Raw genomic sequence first — 20,204 nt, forward strand, 5'->3', positions numbered from 1 at the left:
TGGAAAGCTGTGGACTACTGTAATTCCACCAGTTAATAACACATGATATACATGTTGGACGAAGTGGAGAGGGCATGAAAATGAGATGAATGTCTAAACGATTTCAGGAGTAAAGGGCTTATGGGATGAAACTGTTTACTTGAAATGATGATTAGGTATGGCCTCACTCCACAGGATGCATGGATGTCCATGATGGCATGCTGAGGCCTAAATTGCTGTAAAGATATGCATGGTCTAGTTATGTTGAAAGTTTTCCTGTTCTAGTTGAAAATCTATATATGACAAAGATGTACCAATGACGATACCTTATATCGTACTATGCGATTCCATGCATAATACATTAGTGTCAGAGAGACATGTTAACAAATGTATATGCATCACAGCAAAATAAAAAAAAATACAGAGCAATTTTAAAAAAAACACTACAAAATGTTTTTCATTAACCTACATGCTAAGGTCCTCGCCTCCATATCTGTCCCTAATGTCATTTCTATGTGCAGATGATCCTCCCGACTGCACAGATCACTGCATATGTATGCCTACGTTTTACTAGTAAATGCGGGAGGGACAGGGGAGTTGTTTGAAAATTGTGAATACTTACTCCTTAAAGGGAAGCGTTTTTGAGGCATAAGGGGGGGAGGTAGGGATGTACTAGGCTGGGGTTTAGGGTGGAACATGCACTCATCCACAAAAGAGTGACACATTCCTATTCACAAAATGCACTTCTACATATACTACAAGTGGAGCTGACGAAAACTGTAGTACATGTACTCTTGCTTATGTACTCTTGCTTAGACCTGCAGTAAGTCCAGCACCATACATGGCCAACCAGTGGTACTGCAACACCCACACATGGGACATTTTTTTGACTTTTTAAAATTATGTCTAAATTTAATGCTAAAAAAATATATATTGATAAAACATAAATGTAATTGTATTGTAAAATATTCCACTAAGATTTTAATTTAAAAGTAAATGTAACTATAATGTTTAAGAAATAATTTAAATTAACTATAGAGATAATTGCAGTAATTCCTTTAAAAATGTATATTAAATTATAAACAATTTTAATACATCTTTAAAAATAATTGTCTTTCATTTAATATATTTACATTAATTAAATACTTAACTCAATATTAAGTTAACTTAAGTTACTGTAACTGTTTTTATCATGATTTGCGTTTAAAAAACAATAAAAATTAATTTACATCAATACTTGAATAAAAATATTTTATTATTTAATAAAATAATAACGTTTAAGCATTTCCTTATACTTCCTAATACTTTATCATTGGGAGGTCACTGCTCCTGTTGCAGAGGTCTCTGCCAAGTGTGTGGAGCACAAAATCTGGTAGTACCTTTATGGTCATATTTTATGTTTATTCATTATACACCCCCTAAATTGAGAGGGCGGAGACATGTAAGTCTACATTAATTTTATAGTTGGGTAATTACCCTCCTGGACACCAAAGGAAAGTGCTTTTCTAAACTACTGAACAATGTGCACATTGGGCGATGTAGAAGCACCTTTCCCTTTCTTGCAACCTGCAGTTTAAAAAGGGTGCAATACGAAAGACAAACTGCTAATGTCAGCAAGTGATGTCGCAAAAGGGCAGTTTACTGTACGCCACCTTTATTGACTTTGCTACAACCTTTGAAAACTTTGAAAACATTGATCGAGGGAAGCTATGGGTCAAATTGCACGGACAGGGTGCAGATGCTTCTAAAACGAAATAGCCGTAAGAGGGTTGGAACTCTGTGAAACTGCATAGTCAGAAAGGACACTGATTCCATCAAATGGACTTTATGAGTTGGTTGTATATTAAATTGATCCTCGAATTTGAGACAATGCAGCCCTGGTTTGAGACAGGCTCCGGGTCACAAAACATTTTTGACAGGCGCTATTTCATGTCCATGGTGGTCAGGTCATGGCAGTGCTTGCACCCAAACACCTTTTCGCACTGTGTTGTGAAGCTCCATTCTTAAGATGGTAATGTGTGACAAGAATGTGTGTGCATATTTGTTGTGTGCCATTTTGTTGTGGTAGTGATGAGTTCTTTTGTTTTTTTGTTCTGCCCTATTGCAATATGATTTTGTGTGTTGTACTGCAGGTTTTGTGCTGCATTCGTGTTGCAGTGAGGAGATTGTTCTGGATAGGTGTGTTAGATTTCCTGCAGGCTTGGAGAAAAGTACCGAACGAGCCAATCAAGGCTTCCGCTATAAATCATCAGCCCTAGAAAGCATTATGGTACCACGAGGGCTACCTGTTGATATTTTGGGTGGGCTTCCACATGCAGCAAAGCAATGTAAGTATTACTTTGATTTACTTGCCATTAATAATGCCTTAACTGGTAGAAAAAAAATGTCCAACACGAGCGCACATGGATCCTTTGATGAATGTTGATATGTGCGCTATAAAGGGCAGTCAGGTTACACTGTATTTATTAATTTACAACTACCTTTCATAAGGTTGACTGATTAACTTTGTGGCCTAAACTTCCTGCTCGAAAGAAATATTCCTGAGGGTCTCATGAAATTGTTTATCGCCTTACACAAAGACACATATGCCCTTCTTATAAGTGGCCACATAATTCTGATATGACAAAAACACCAGTTACTGACCCCTACTGAATTATGAGATTCATAGGGCCCCTGCGGATCTCTTTACTTTCACCCTGTGATTTCACTGATGAAAGCATACATTGGAGAGTGAAACACTGGGGTAAAATTAGGAATTGGCAACAAATTTGACCCTAAATGTTCACTTTCCCTGGTAAAACCCATTCCACAGATGATTCTGAATATGCAACCAGTAATTCTTGTAAATTCTGCAATCCAAGAGTTAGTGGTCCTCCGGTATTATACCCTATTGGAAGCAGATTTACAAGCCCCTTGCGCCACCCGTACGTCACTTTTCTAATGTTAAAAATGATGCAAAAGTGGCGCAAGGGGCTTGTAAATCTGCCCCTTGGTGCGGAATAGGAGCGCCCAAACCCACACCAGTCACACCGAGGTGATTTTTTGGAAGTACTAAATACCACAGGTAAAGACCAGAATAAACGTAAATAAATTGAAAAACAGCCTCAAGCACGGGGGTGTTTTGATGCCTTTGCTTTTTTATCTCTATATGTGAAATTTCCACTCATGTTCAATGAAGTAACAATGTTTACACCTCTTTTATTGGAGGATTGCTCAATCATACCTTGAAATACACAATGAGTCACCCATCGGCCTCTAGTGTGTCCTTCAAAGAAATAGATATTTTTTTGTTTAATAGAGCAAACTACTATAGTTTTTACAATGTGTCAGAGCAGGTGAGGTTGTGCTGGAAAATGGACCAGTCACCTCTCGAAACTGTTAAACGATTTGTGTACGTGGGGATCATGTTTTCTAAAAACATATATAGAACTCTTTCCAATAAAGAGCAAATAACAAGGGACTCATCACATGCAGCTGGTTCTCTATGAGGCAACTGGAAAAGACAGGTCGACCTTGTACTCACAGTGCATGAAACAAAGATACCATTTACTCTTTTTTGTGGGATCTAATGTAATCATGTTTCAAAATGTTCTTGTTTGAATAGAACTTAAGGGGAAATTTTGAAAATATTATAAATAATGAGGAAACTTCTAGTAATAGTATTTTGTTTGAAGCTTAGCCTGACCGAAGCTTAATCTAAAGCCCCGATGAGGGTTCCATAAAGTCAAGCAGCTCTCAACACTCAAGAGTACAACAAACTGATTTACTTCTCACAAGTACCCAGGATGCAAGTAATGGGGTACGGAAATCTGTGAATTTACAAGATTTTTCAAAGCACTGATCTTAGCTCCACAGATATGTCACAAATACGTATCTTGTTCTGCAGTTTGTACAGCCTTTCATACCACTATCAAGGCACCAAAGCACATTAGCGTATGAGTGGCAGGTTTCACCGGGAGGTTGAGGGGTGCACGGTTGTAAGAGTGTAGGAATTGCAGTGTGGCATTGCTGGCAAATGTGTTAAAATTGTATTTAAGTTCTAGAGTTATGCTCCTATTTAGTCTTGAATGCTGCTCCTCAACATGTGTTAGGTGGAAGAAGTGTGAGAGAGTTTGCATTATTATTTTTGTTGAACCTTCCTGATTACACCAGTTTATGTATGTCTAATTCTGACAATTTTTGCCTCTATAGATCCACCGATCAAGTGCAGTCCGTGATCTGCAGTCTATAGAGGCAGTCATTGCAGGGAGTCTACCAGAAGAACAGAACAGACCTCTGATACACAGCGGAATATGAAGACTGTTCATGGCTTTCACTAGATACAAACTGTTATGCGTAGGATGTAAGTAAAACTCCTGGATCAACATGATGGCGGTCCACAGGCGTGTGCTGTATAAACCAATTGCTGGGAATTATCTCCAGCGTTTACCAAGTTAAATCCAGGAGGATCTCCTCAAGTAGCAACAGGAGCCAATGCTATATTAAGTGTTCCCCATATTTATGGACTACTCATGGACAGCGCTGGAGCAGCATACTGGGTGCATCTGGTAGCAGGCAGCCTTACTGCACTTATGCATTGTTCCTTGTACGTCTAGCTGAGAGGTATTCATGCTCATGCACAAGATGTAGGAAGGACAAATGCCCTAGACAGAATACCACAGGTGATATACGAACAAATGGTCTGGATTGGATACTGCTCGCCATTGGGAATAGAAGGATTCATCAATTTAGGATCGTAAGCACTATGCCTATGTAGTGCATATGCTGCAGTACAGTGTGCTCTCTACATCAGCCCAGGATTGATAGAGGGTAAACCACTGACATGTACTTGTTATAGGCAGCCCGGGTGCTTTGGTCTACCCAAGACTCTAGATGAATGGGACGATATAAGACAATTCATACAAGATTGGTGATTTATACATTAAGAGATTATGGACTACTGTCCAGTTTGTAGGATAATATTGGGTGGTGGATGAAGAACCCAATAGCAAGTTGTGTGGAAAGTGAGGTGATTACTGATTGGCTGGTAACTCACTCCATATTAATATACTATCTGTATTCCCAAGAATCCAGTAGAGTCATGCTCTTCGATTTTGCTTAAAGGTTGTGGTAATGAGCTTCCATGTTGAGTGTGCGGTAGGTCATGTACTCAGCTCCCTTCTTCAGCCTTACCACCCAAGCAGAGTGCTTCGATCCTCTTCTAAAAATCTTCTTACGACTCCGAGATTCATAAAGGCCAGATGGGGAGGCAGAGCCTTCTCCACCTTGGCGCCCGACTCTGGAACTCCCTTCCTCCTGAACTGGCTTCCCAACCTCTGCCGGGGTTGTTCCGTAAACAACTGAAAACCTGGCTCTTCCAGGACTCCTATCCGTAGATCCTGTTCTTGGTGCCTAAAGATTTCTGTTGCATGTTTGTTCCTGGTGTTAAAGACTTCCACTGGATGTTTGTCTTTCCCACGTTGTCATGTTTGGCGCCTTGATGCCATTGGGCTAAGTTGCACCTTAAAAGAACCAAAAAATAAAAAAAAGTTACAAAGTGGACAGAGATTGTGCTAATTTCAGCACTGGTTGGTTTCTGCTGGGAGAAGTATCTACATTTTGGAAAGAGCCAGGTCTTTACTTCCTTCCTGAGTTTTAGGTGATCTTGGAGGTTTCTGGTCCTTGCTGGGAGTGAATTACATGGTTGCCCTGCTTATACAGTGAATGAGGTTCCCCCGCCACGTTTTTGTAAGAGGGGCTGAAAATGCAATGTGCCACTTCAGCTGTGAGTATGTTTGAAATGGTTCTATTGGGTGAAGATTGAGTATCTTTTTCGCAGCAGTGTTCTGGTTCCTCTGGATCAGCCCAAATGACAGTCGATTTGCTCAGTCAACACATGACTTAACAAAGCGGATAGTCGCCTATAGTATCTGAGGATATCATATAAGTGAGGAAACCTGCATCTGTGCATTTGCATGGATGTCAACATCAGGGCTCTCTTCTTCCTTGACCCAGTTGGTGATTTTTTTTATAGTTTCCATTCTCTATTTGATGATTACACCGGAGCCTACAGGTTCAGAAAGGTGCGCTGGATCACTATAAAGGGCATACAAGGGGAAGGCTTATTGTCACTTCTCCTGCGACATCATTTGATGAATGGCTTGCAAATAAATGTACTGAGATAACCAAGTTAATACCCACAGAAAATATATCAATATATTGGTTACAGGGAGGGTCAGTGTATCACAAGGAATATGTTTGTATTTTCATTACATAAAATACATTTTGTCACAAGAATTCGCCATGCATGCTGTCTAGAAACTATTAACCGTTCGAGGCTATTCTAAATGTAATACTCAGAATTGGAAAATTTGCTTTGCGGAGTACAATTTATTCACACAATTGCATTCAGCATAAGACATTCACCCGTTGGAAAATCATCATAAAATAAGCATATGAACAAACAAGTAGTAAGCGCTACAGTGAGAGTTGACTGGGGGGCACAGTGTCTGGGAAACATAAAGAGATAATGGAATATAAAACAGCGTCATGGCCTTCCAGGGTAAATGAACTGCTTATACAGTTCTACTGTGTCAGGAAAATGTTTAACCACAGACTACCCTATACTGCTGGAATTTTGTAGAGCCTGTGCTAAGGCATACTCTTCATAGGCTGATCACAACTGTTACAAGATTGATTTGCAGACAAGAGTAGGGTAGACACAAAATCCACAGTTTATAACCTATACTAATCAGGGGGGTAGCTTCCATTGCTGTATCAGGTGCAATAGCACTGAGGCCAGAGCCCTGAAGGGCCCATGGAACCCCGAATATTGCTGTATTTCAGAGTTCAAAGAGCAGCCACCGGGCCCATTTCTTTCCTCGTGCTAGGGGCCATGACACAAGGGCTACGACACTAATAATAATAAGGGGATTGAAAGGTTTACATGAGGAAAGAATCTAAGCCAGAGAGAGTTGGATGCATGTATAGATGCTTGGGTTATGTGTTGGCCAATGTACAATACCAAATAAATTATTGTAAAGAGTACATGCTGTGATTCTTCTACTTTAGATCGCCTGAAAAACAGAAGCTCTAATTTCATGACCGGCCTTACTGGCCTTACATAAGGAAAGGAGACAGGTTTGTTATAGGCAGAAAAAACACCCGCCCCTTTCCACTGCGGCTTATGTTTCAATCCCATTGTATTATCCTTTCCGCAGCATCTGATTCAGCTCGTACCTGAAATTGCATGTTCTGATCTATTAGCTCCAACAGCTCTGGAGAATTGTCCTTTGGTTTTACCAAACATGAGCAAAAAGACCTGTTAAGAAAACAGATAGAAAGAAAATATTGAATTTCACCTGTGATGAGATGGGTTGTTGTTCATGCTAAAATACTTAATGATATTTGTAAATATGCTGAAGCTCAAAAACAAAAGAATGATGAGCCAGGTCTATCAAAGGGCGTTTGCCATTTTTAAGGCGACTTCTATTTTATGCATCTACCAGATGGATCAATACATCGAAAACACTAGACCTCTTGAATAGATTCAAGTGCTTCATTGTATCCAAAACACCACAAAACAACATTAAGAGGCGAGCCTCCCGGCTGTGTCAATGTTTTGAAAATTTGAGAAAGGACAGGGTAATAGTATGAAAGATATTCACCATCTCCCTAAGCCTCTTCTCATAGTCCAGCACGAGGCAACACATTCCACCGCCCCTGTGTCTATGAATGTGAGACAGATTGAAACACGTTTGGGTTTAAGTGAGAAATCTAGTTTCACAATATGTTCATATCCAGCTTATTTAAGAGCTACACTTAAAACTATCAATTCTACTGGTAAATTTTTTGAAGGTATGACTTCATCTCACAAGTATTAGGGAGAACACATTAACGCGTCCATTTAATATGAAATGCTTATTGACTTTAATATGCAGAATTAATTTGTATTCTTAATTTATAGACCAGTATGCTATTACAAATACTGTACTGTGCTTCAAATGTCTTATTTTACGAGAGCGGACCCAAATCAGGTGCGCAATTATATAGTTACTTTCTTCAAAAAACATTTTACCTTGTCCATTTTAAAGGCTAAATATATCTTTAGTTGTCTGCCAGACTTCATGTTAGTACAACACACAATTTAAAACATAAACATACACTCTGCCAGACCCCATGTTAGTACAACACACAATTTAAAACATACACAGAATGGGTTTGAGCCAGCCCCCTTTAGTCACTGGAGTGCACGGTTGTCTGTCATGATTTCGGATCAGTCCACAATATGTTTTCATATTTAGCCATTAATGTTTTCATTGGGGATGGTGCAGAAAGTAGGTCTCATACAGAGGCTCACATCCAAAAACTCTACCATGCACCAGATCGATGTGATAACACGGCACTATTAGTGATTCCTATAGAATGGTTCCGACAGCAGAAGGAGAGAAGCCAGCAGATACTATGGATAATAGATCAAAGGCAGGAAGCTCCCACAGTGCCCAGGAGCCGGGGGTGATTGCTGCAGTCAGGGGTTACTCAGCTAGACTGCATGAAGTGGCACCCTATGGACTGAGCCTGAGCTGCTCCTTCCAGGGTGTGGCCCCAGGAACTGCTCTTGGTGCATCCACTGTGCCCAGGTCACATGCTGCCTCTAGCAGCCTCAAGAATGGAAGTCCATGCACTCTGCAGATTTCTATCTTTCCGTGATACAAATAAAGTGTAGACTCAGACGCACACGTTATATTTTTGCTGTTGATGTTGAACTTTGCTTTGTTCGTTATTCATGCAGTGGAAGCTGACTATCTTGTTCTGTTGGAGTGCTGACCGCACAGATCCCCCATCCACTGGGCTGGGATCTGAACAGGGCTGTGGGTGTATTTCTCCCATCTCCCATGTGCTTCCAGAGCAGACAGTCCAGACATCCTCCAGCTGCCAGTGACTCCAAGGGCGGCAGACCGTGGTCTCTCCGGCATCAATGGGACCTGGCAGATTCCAGGGTAGTGGGCACTAGCAGGATCCTTGGGCGGTGGTGGTGACAGGAATGTATGGAGCATCGGGGGCCATGATGGGCCCGGGCCCTGGCAGAGAAGTCAATCCCACTGATGGCCTACCTTTGCAAGCAAATCTGTGATTGCTGTTTCAGAGGAAGCAATGACACAGAGTTCGCAGTCATCAACAATGGACAGGTCATGGCTGTTCAGATGTGGCGGCTGGCTACTGAGGAGCTGGAAGTCGCCACCCTGTAGGGGAAACATCCTTTACAACGCAACTTTTACCACGCAGTGCCTTTACGACGCAACTTTTACAACGCAAACCATTACAACGCCTTGCGCTGGGGGGCGCTCTAGGATAGGGAATACGTTTAATTTACTATCCAACACCTTCCCTAGTGTCCACGGGGACTGGAGTTGGAACAGTAAATTAAACTATTCACTATCCAGCACCCCAAAGCGCTATGCGTTGTAAAGGTTTTCGTTGTAAAAACTGCGTTGTAAAGGCATGCATGTTAAAAGCATGAATTGTAATGTCATACATCCCCCTGTAGATATCTGTGGCTGCAGCCAGCAGAATGAAGCAATGGAAGAGGTTTGGCATGTGCACCCTAACTGCACCCAGGACTGTGTTATGCAGTTTCTCCCACTATTTGAACTACTCTAGGAATTTCTTCCCTTCACCCATCTTTATGGTGCTCTGCAGGGGGAGAATGTAGGGGCTTGGGGCAAGCAGGGGTAGAAAAGACGCACCGTCGCTTCAGGCTCTTTGGCCATTGATGGTAAAATGTAAAGATAATCCTTTATCGATCAATACTTTGGGGCGACGTTTAGGGGAAGATGTTAAACACAGGCTTAAGAGCTCTGTTCTTGCTATAGTGTCATTAACGTTTGCAATGAGTAGGCCTAATGCTGGGCAAATGACAGCCAAGGGATGACCCATAATTGATTGTGTTTCAATAAGCTAATTCATGGCAGATCCAAGGATTGCTCAAACGCTGATGCCTTTTTGTAATGATGGGTTATTTGTTAATTTTCTAATGAAGTGGGTTCCACTTGAGCTTCGAGGCTTGATGTTCAGTCTTACTCTCGGGCCCTTCTCTTTCATGTATCTCACAAGCGTGTAGCAGCAGTGGTCATTGTAGGACCACTATTGATACCATCAGTGCTGATATATCACTGATGAATGTGTTTCAAAGGGGGGATAAATGTATAAAGAGGGGTACCTTATAAACGTGCTGGGAGGGGCTGCAGGTGCATGTAGTGCGAATGGCCCCTGGATGTACTGCACACACACAACTGATAAAGGCTTTCTGTAGGGCAGCTAACAGATGCTCTCCAAGGTACCACTGATGCAGGCCCTGCGTGCGGACACTGATGCTCCATATTCCCTGGTGCCAATGATGCATGAACCACCTGTGACCACTCATGAACATAACTGGTTGTCTTTTCAAGACTTCAGCAGTTGTAGCTTCCTGAATCCAAAATTGGTCCTCATGATAGCAGTGCTGAAGTAAATGTATACAGCATCATTTTCTGCTGCATAGTAGAATAAAAGTAGGTTCTGGCATTGTATAAAATTGCAGATCATAAGAGCAGAACATCTAAATCCCTGTAGCTGCTGCAGTCACTCCATCATCTCTGCTGATTAGCTTGGTCTGATAAAAAAGATTTTGAGCAAAGTTACACATTCTGTGTGTGATGCACTGTTAACGGGCTCTTGCTTTTGATCTAAATGCCTATAGAAAAAGCAGAACTAAGATGTCCCAAAATGCAAATTTGGGTTCTTGCCTCAAAAAACCAATACTGGTGCAATGTACCACATAAGATGGAGGCTCCTTGATTGCCTTTTTTTAAGTCATTCTTGGACACTGGGACACCTCTGGGACCCTGTGTGCATTCTTGGTAATGGGTTATTTAATTGTCAAATTTTAGAGTTCAGTAAAGGAAAAACACGCATTGGCAAAGCAAATAGGTCTAGCTATTGGGCCCTACTGACTTTGCCACTGCTTTTTGGTGATGCTAAGCAGCATTGGTACAAAGCAATGGTTTTTACCATTGTTGTTTAATATCAGGACAGCCTCTTCCTCACCAAGAACTGGCTAAACCCTTCATCTGTCCCACTCATTGCCAACACCATCCCACCAGGATACAAGATCCTGCACCAGGATCGAACCATGAAACCAAGAGTAGGCATCGCCATCATCCCCAGAGACACCATAAAATGCACCAACACCAACGACCCAAAATCTTTGTTTATTGAACACCTTCTTTTCAAGTTCCAGACATACAGCAAATCCACCATCAGGGGTATCCTCACATACCGGCCACCAGGATTCCAGAGCAATTTCAGCAACCTCCTCACCGACCTAATCACCCTCTTTTCCTTAAACTCCAAATACTTCTTACTCCTGGGTGACCTCAACTTTCATCTTGATGACCCCGCAGATTCAAACACCAATTTCCTACTAGACAGCCTATAAAATATCAGGCTCACTCAGCTCATCAAGAGCCCCACTCATGCCTTAGGACACCCTAGACCCCATTTTTACTTACAGTGAAAAAAATCAAGGTCAGCCACATCTCCCCACTCAAATGGTTGGACCACTTCATCATACTCTTCAACATCTCGCCGGCACCCACCACACCCACGGAGAGGCTACACACCCCTAGCCATAGCTGGAAGATTGTGACTGAAGTTACCTGGATCAACACCCTCCAGTGCCACCCTCTAATCTTCTCTGATGACACCAATAGAAACACAGATAGTTTCAAAAACTGTATTGCTGACATCCTTGCATCCCTCAAAAATGTCAACCCGAAGAGAACAAACAAGCAACCTGGTACACCGATGCACTCAGAGAGTACAAGAGATGATGCAAACAGTTTGAGAGAAAATGGACAACCTCACAAGAGCCCGCCTCCAGGAATGTCTACAAGATCTAACTCAGCATCTAGCACTATGAACTGAAAGACACCAAGAAGAAAGCTCTGACCCAGAGGATTGAAACCAGCAACAACAAATACAAAGAATTATTTGCCATCGTTAAGGAATTCACTCATCCTGCAGGCACCTCGAACTCCTCTACCCATGACTTCTTTCACAACACAATTTCTAAAATCTACAGGAACTCTGACCCTCAACCACACCCTACCAACCCCTCTCATCTCCGACCTACAGCACTATGGACACCTCACTTACGAAGTGGACCTCACTGACCAAAGAAGACACAGCGGCTATAATGGTATCCAACCAATCAAGCCCCCCACTGACCCATATCCACACCGCTTCTCCAACCTTGGGAGACCGACAATAAGCACAACACTCAAAGTATCATCAACACCTCTATCGCTAAAGCCACATTCCCAGATGCTTGGAAACATGAAGAAGTCACCCTGCTCCTCAAGAAACCATCCTCGGACCAGAGGTTCGCAGCAACTACCTACCCATTGCCTTGCTCCCTTTCCCAGCCAAATTTATAGAAAAGGCAATCAAACATCAGCTCTACACCACCTTGAATGGTTTAAACTCCAGGACAGCTTGATCTCAGGTTTCTGCAGCAACTAGAGTGGCCCTTATCACAGCATCAGACAACATGCGCACAGTACTAGATCGAGGCCAGACTGCTCCATTCATCCTCCTAACCTTTCAGCCACTTCAACACAGTCTCCCGCAACATACTCATCTCCAGACTCCATAAACTGGAATCCAGGGACCAGCTCTCAAGTGGAGGGCCTCCTTCCTGACTGGAAGGGCGACACAGGACAACCTCACATTTTTCGCCTCATCTATGAAGTCCCGCTAGACTCCTCACTCAGCCGTACTCTCTTCAAGGTATAAATGACTCCACTAGCAAGCATCATTTGGGCCACTGTCTAAACATCATCTCATACGTTGCAAACACCCAACTCATCCTATCAATATCCGAAGACACCAACACCACCAAAAGTAATTTCAAAATGTGCTTAACCAAGTTGGCCAACTGGATGAGAGTGAACTACCTCAAGCTCAACACCAACAACAAGGAAATACTGATTTTTGGCAACAAAAGCTCACCCTGGGATTCCACCTGGTTGCCCACAAAATTAGACCCCACTCCCACAACTTCCGACCATACCAGAATCCTGGGCATCATCAGGGCACCAACCTCACAATGAGACATCCAATGAACACCGTCACCTCTGACTGCTTTCATATCGTCAGCATGCTTATAAACATCATCAAATACCTCCCTTCAGACACCAGAAAGACTGCCACCTAGGCCCTCATCAAAATCAGGCTGGACTTAGATGACACCCTCTATGATGGCATGCCTGCACACCTGTCACACAAGCTACAAACCATCCAAAACGCAGCGGCCAGTGAGGTTACGTGGTTTTCGACTTTGCTTCGTATTTAGCTGCCATTTTGTGTGCAACCGCCATTTTGTGTTGCCTCACTCAGGCAGCATGGCGGACGTGGTGAACGCGATGTTTTTGCTTTTGCAGCTGCTACGTGTCCTTCCTGTTAAAGAGTAACTTCTGCTTATGTTTACGAAACCGATGTCAGGGTCTCCCGAGTTTAGTATATCCATGTCTAGACTGATTAATCCATGTCTTACTCCACTGTTTGGGTCCCACCATTCTTCTTGTCTTTAACTTGTTTAACTGACCTTCGCTATTCTCTTTGTGTGTTCTCCTGTTACATAGACTGTCCTTTGTAGTATTCAACATGTACCACCACCTGCAAATTGAATTACGGATGCTAGTGTTGATTAACTTGTGGGAGGGAGAACACACAGGGTCTGAAAGGAGGGTGTGTTTTAGACAATCGATAGCTTGTTTTCAAACTATTCCTATTTGTCAGTTTTGTATGTTTTGGCAGTTGGCATTGTAAACATATGTACTATAAGAGACTGTGAGCCACGGATTGAAGTGGCAGTCTCCTGATAACCTACCCGCTGGTGTACTTACAGGACCACTGTGCTTAGCTGCAGCTAATAAATCTTCTTTCCTATGCCCAACAGAGTGTCACGTGTCTCTGTCAGTCAAAGCAGGTGAACCCGGAGATTTCAGGCGTGCCCTGCGCCGCCTGGCCCATAAGGTCAGGTTCTCCAATAGACTCAACCTTACTCGTCCCACACACATTGAACCTCCCTTCCGAGAACTACACTAGCTCCCCATTCGAAAACGCAGCCAGGCATACACAACCTGGGTACCATCTACCTCAACCAACGCCTACTCTTTCACCAACCAACCAGGAATCTCTGCTCTGCATCACTCTTGCTCGACCACACCCCCCGTATATACATAAGCAAGATAGGAGGCTCAACTTGGCAGCCAAATCCTGGCACGACCTCTCCAACACATCAGGGCAGCCATGCCACTTATGCAATTCCGCATGAAAATGAAAACCTTGCTCTTCACCTGAATCTCTCTGCAGAGCCCGTGCCTACTCAGCACCTGGATACCGTCACTGTACAAGCCAATGTTACTTTACATTACATCAGCAAAGCACCAAAAAGGTGCACTGGTGAGTCTACTGCTGGTGATCGCATCATTCTGTAAGCACGTGCATGTGTCACCACATACTCATGCCTACAGAATGATGCAGGCTCAATTTCTTGCAATCTTTAATTTAATTTAATTTAATTGAGCGAACTAAACTGATGGGTGCGACCTAAATGAGTCAAATAAAAAAAGAAATTGTAAATGCACAATAGAATTTTTGTGGAGGGTCGGAAGAAACTCCCTGCCTTTGACTCCCCCCAAAATATATTATTATAAAAACAGTGGCATGAGTTGGGGAGGGGGGCAGCAGTGGCAATGGTAAGGGAGCAGGATGGGGGAAGCAACCGGGGTATGAAGAAGAAAGCAATTTAGGTGGCCTGCAGAAAAGCACACAAGGGAGACAGCAACATGGAGCGTCGGGGGTCATGGAGAACGATATGGGAGTGAGAGTGAGCAGCCATGAGGGAGGCCACAGGGGATTCGGGTGGAAGAGAGCTGGAAAACACATGCAGTATGATGGAGTACATAATCATAGAGAAAAAAGTTGTTATCTAAAAGTGAGCAGCAAAACAGAAGTCAGCTAGTCAAGGGGTTGGTAAAGAGACTATGCTCCAGGGAGGGGACAAACAAGGAAAGCCATTGAATATGAAGAAAGCAAATGAAAGTCACAATGTAACCAATCAATGGTAAGCAGTGGACGGGATCAAAACCACTGCAGGTTGTCAGTAAGTCCGCAAAAGGACGTTTGCAACATGACAGCTTGAGCTATCTGGTAGGCCCTTAAAACTCAGGGACCCATTCTCTCGTGATAACTACCCTATGTAAAGTGGGCCATGTGGGATCCAACTTCCTTTAGAAGTGGTGCTGCATGCAATTCTTAGTTTTACTTCCTGGGACACACTCCATTGTGGGTGTTCTGATTAAATGCCTTGCATAAGCTCTTCAGGAAAGGAGAGTTCTTACGGCGCATTGAAAGGAGTCCTTTCTGAAACAATTCCTTACATGCACATGACTGCTCTTTGCTACTCCCGATTAATGTCAAAGTGTCACACATAGGGCACTAATGTTTCACACATAAGCACACTGGCTGCACATAAATGTCACAGATAAGCAAAACGAAAGCTTGGCAGCACTGGTATACGATGAGCGGCATCTTGTGTTTGGAGCCTAATTATGGGATGCCCTGTCATGCGGGAGCATCCACCTTTGCTTCAATTCTGGGGTCGTTGAAGTGACCAGAAAATATGTGCATCTGTCTCAGCAGCAGTATGTTCTGGCGAGTGCTTTGTTTCAAACACTAGTCTAAACTCGGTGCATAGGTCTTTGCATTGATAGGCGGTGCAGTTGGTTTGCTATTACTTGCAATAAGAGACCTGTAGTGAGGCTAATCTCCCGCATTTAGGGCTGTTCTCCATGTGCTACGCCTGGGACAGCTAGATGGAGTATCTTTTTTAACAATTTCAGATTATTTTATTGTTTTGATTTCTGTAATTTTTTATTGTATATAAAAAATATATATTTACATGGAGCATGGGATAGACGCAGTGTAAACCCTGTGCATTTGCAATGACAAAGGAACACTATTTATCACTTTAGTTACTTTACTTCCCTGCAGTGCTACAATACTCGTAATGCCCCTCACTCCAGTACAACGAAATAGATGCCTCCACAGTGGATATTTACCCGCCTCTATTTCACGGTTGTACTTTGCGTTTGCTGCAGAAGCTTTTCTGCTTTGCGGCCATCTTTGAGGTGGCTTTATGGGTGCTGTTTTTCAGGCATTGCTCGGGTGTAAGGCATCAGATATTAATCATGCTATACTACCGCACAATTGTTTGAAAAATTAAAAGTTCACTCAAAATGTCACTCAAAGGGATCCTCATTCGGATAACTCCTGTCTCCACCATCCCAAGTTGGGCTGTATTATACACTGTGCCCTGGGGTGCAAAGGGCATGTGTGCCCACTTTGGGTGTTTACGGGGAGCAATTGAATTGCAGAAGGGGCCGGATCACACTTTGCCTCTTTTCCACGGTTTATTACTGACCCGGACGCAAAAGCAATCAGGCCCATAGGAGAACACCGAAACTGTGCCACAAAAAGGCAGCGCACTATCAGTGTGCCCCCTGAAAGAATCCCTCTTTAGGGGTAAAAGGGAGTCCCATGGAACCCCTGGCATCCCCTTGCAGGAGAGTGCAGTACTCACTGCACTTGCCTAAAGGGGGATCTCTGTCACCTCTTAAAACTGCAGATGGCATGCTGCCTGCACTGCAAAACACAGAACGGCTTAGAAGCAGCTGCTCCATATTTCACTTCAGCCCCGGGTCACGGGGGCAGTGTATTCAGCATAATAGGGCACAATGCCTCTGTTTGTGCCCGGTGCACCTGTTTAAAGGTGCGCAGTGGCGCAAACAAGGACAGTGTGCCATTTCCATGACGTATTTCATTATTTATGCATATTTATATATGGTGTGGAAATTACTTAAGGGTACTAGAGCGCTCTGCAAGAGACTTATTTTGTTACAGGGAAGCTACACAACACAAACTACTATAAATAATTACAAAGAATGAGAAAACAACATGGTAGATAACTACATAGAACATAATGTATAAGAGGTATAAACAGCAGAAAAAAGGATGAGGTAGTGTAGATGGTTGTGCCAAGAGTTGATTGTAGTTTTTTACCAAAATATTATTGGAGGACAAGAAATTTCAGGAACAGTCGTGCATAGATTTGGAGGTAAAAAGTTCCAGATTCTGGTTGCACTACCCAACAAGGATTGTTCCATCAGTCATTCCTTTTTAAGGGTTGGGGTTTCAAACATCACTGCTTCGTAGTTTCGCAATGGCCTAGAGCCGCCTGATAGCTTGAGTTGGTCCACCAGGTAACGTGGAGTAGATGTGTTCAGAGCTTTATGGGCTCTTTTTTTCTTACATTAACCTCTCTCAGCATTAGCAATACTTATAATACATGTTTACTACCGCAATCAATTAATCAGGGGTTTGTAAAGCACACTACTCACCCATAAGGATCTGAAAGGGCTGGGGGCGGAGGGGGTGTGCAGCTCCGTTGAGGTCAGTCGAAGAGCAAGGTCTTGAGGTCTTTCCTGAAATGGTGCAGTGTCAGGATTTGTCAGATGTGAAGTGAGAGATCGTTCCAGGTCTTGTCTGCAAGGTATGAGAAGGACCTTCCCCTTTCTTTGTTCCTGGAAAAGCGTGGGATGGGGGCTAGGGAGAGGTCAGCTGAGCGGAGGTTTCTCTTGGGACCATGGAAGGAGAGGGGGCTGTTTAGGTATTGAGGTCCAAAGTTGTGGCGGTCCTTGTAGGCATGCGTAAGCAGCTTGACAGTTATTCTTCTTTTGACGGGGAGCCAGTGGAGGTTGCGGAGGTGTTGGGTGTTGTGGTTGTGCCGTGAAATATCAAGAATAAGTCTGGCTGTGGCGTTCTGGACGGTCTGTAGTTTACGGAGGAATTGTTTGTTGATTCTGGCATAGAGGACGTTGCCGTAGTCCAGTCTGCTGGTGATAAGGGCCGAGTGACTGTTTTCCTGGAGTCGGGGGGTATCCATTTGAATGTTTTGCATAGTATACAGAGGGTGTTGAAGCATGTGGAGGATTCCGGCCCAATGGTGGAGCTTCTGCCCGGTTGGGGGGATTTCGCCCGGTGGTGGGATCTCCACCACCGGCCGGAATCTCCACCTCTGCCTTTGTAGATAAGCCTGGCTGCTCTGTCTCAAGCTAACAGAGGGTGAGCACCGGTTATCGTCTTGTGTATCTAGCTTACCCTGACCAGAGTGGTAGTTCCTGCCTGGCCTGGTTGCATACCTCAGCCAACCAGGAATCCCATTTCTAATATCTACCAATTCAATTTAAAACATGCAAACATAACTGAACAAAATTATCTAAATGTGATCCCTTATTTTCCAACATTGGATGTGATTAACATTTGTAGTAGAGGGGAAATGCAGTGAATAATATACAATTATTTTTAAGCAATGTGTGTTATTAAGATTGTTAGTCACACCTTATGTTACATGCACACACCTTAAGATAATGGTAGAGCCTGTGTTAGTGCCTATATTTAAATGAAACAATTAACTTACTTTTGAAGCAAACATCCAAAGGAACCATCATTGACTTGTCGGAGACCATCAAGCTTAAATAGTTGAACCACGTTGACAATGGCCCTTGGTACCTAAAATAGATTAAATGGAAAATACATTAAAACATGAAAGCCTCAAATAAAAATAGATAACCCTAGATGAGGTTTCCCAGAAGAAAATAGCCCAAAGAATTGTGAATTAACACGCAACATGGAACATCAATCAACATATCATTTGGACTCCTACCTTTCACTGGGTATGTTTAACTTACTATAAGGTGATGACTGTCTTTTTCTATTTCAGCTGTTAAATTTTGTTATACTATAACTGTAACCATGCAATACCTCTTTTCTAAGATATTGTCAGTCTATAATTGCTCCTTTTCGATATACCAATACTGTATTGTTGTCTAATTTTTCCTATGGAAATGCAAGGGGGGAAAGTGTTTTGGGACTTCACTTTTTCTCAGCCACCACTTGACAGATAACCCCAAAATGTTTCAGGGAAGAGATGAGGAGGATGAGCTTCTTTTTAGAAGGTTTTCTGAAGTATACCCTTTCAGTACACACACATCCTTGCACTATGGAACAAAGGTGTGTGCATGGTGCTTGATGGCAAAATTCTGCACCAGCACTAGGGAGAGAAGGGGAGAGTGCCATATCACTGTATTTATGGTTCTCTCCTCTTGTTATGCAATGCAAACCAGTGCAGTATTTTTGGTTGCTACACTGCCTTGAGTGTAACTTTTGTAAATCTTGGCCTTTGTTTGGCGAATGGAAAAAAGGAGGGCCAAGGCATAAAGGTCCTATTAAATGAGCCACCACAACTGGTTGGGAAACACAAGCACCCTCAGAGTAATGCATAAACCTTACTCTATGAAATACAGAAGCTTCCCTCAGGACATTCCAATAGATTTAACACACCATATTTTTCAAGAAGCTCTATTGGATATCAGCTGGTAGATTAGCATAGCTGGACAATATATGGGCATGCAATGAGTTAGGCAATTTATCATTACTTGCATTATGGCACATTCCAGTTTGCTATGACACCGATTACAGTATTTTCCTAATTTCAGTAATTACTGACTATATAAGCCACCAGAATGACACATTGAAAGTAAGTGGCTGGGTCCTAATAGAGTTAACACATGGCAGTGTGGACAGATTTTGATTCGAATTATCCTCATTAAAACATTTTTTTTTATTTAGCTTACCTCCTGATGCAGCATGTCCAGGGAAATCGTCAGATTGGCAATGAAACTCTCTGCAGAAAAAAGAGTCTGAAGGAGAAAAAAAATAAGAACTTGTTAAATTTACATCTGACAAAAAAATGAATGGCGATTGCAACTCTCGAGACTGTGACCATTTAGAGTATTTTGGCAATTTTTAGGAGGAGCATCAGAGTAAATGTATATTAATTTTTGGGAAGTATCCCTTCTCTACATTTTAAGCATGCTTAAATCTTATTTAATATTTGTTCCTGTTTATAGTGATAAACTTGGTAAATAATGGTAGTGTATTGGAAATTGGGTCCAAGTAGGGACCACAATCCTAGTCAGGGTAATCTAGATACAAACTAAAAGATAACATGAGCTCACTCTCTGTTAGCTTGGCACAGAGCAGGCAGGCTAATCTAAAGAGGCAATGTGTGAAGGAGTTGT

The 20,204-nt window shown here is 42.7% G+C and overlaps 1 protein-coding gene across 1 annotated transcript in view; it reads right to left on the reverse strand.

The window, feature by feature from the left end:
- LOC147690028 (phospholipase B1, membrane-associated-like) overlaps positions 1-20,204 on the reverse strand; it is a 186,901-nt gene that overhangs the window by 37,376 nt on the left and 129,321 nt on the right. The window contains exons 10-12 of the mRNA XM_086936630.1: positions 19,758-19,823; positions 18,542-18,633; positions 7,198-7,279 (exon numbers count right to left, since the gene is read on the reverse strand). Of these exons, the coding sequence (XP_086792756.1) occupies positions 7,198-7,279; positions 18,542-18,633; positions 19,758-19,823 (240 nt within the window). The remainder of the gene's footprint in view (positions 1-7,197; positions 7,280-18,541; positions 18,634-19,757; positions 19,824-20,204) is intronic.

This window comes from Lissotriton vulgaris, chromosome 9 (genome assembly GCF_964263255.1).
Source record: "Lissotriton vulgaris chromosome 9, aLisVul1.2, whole genome shotgun sequence".
Lineage (NCBI taxonomy): Eukaryota > Metazoa > Chordata > Amphibia > Caudata > Salamandridae > Lissotriton > Lissotriton vulgaris.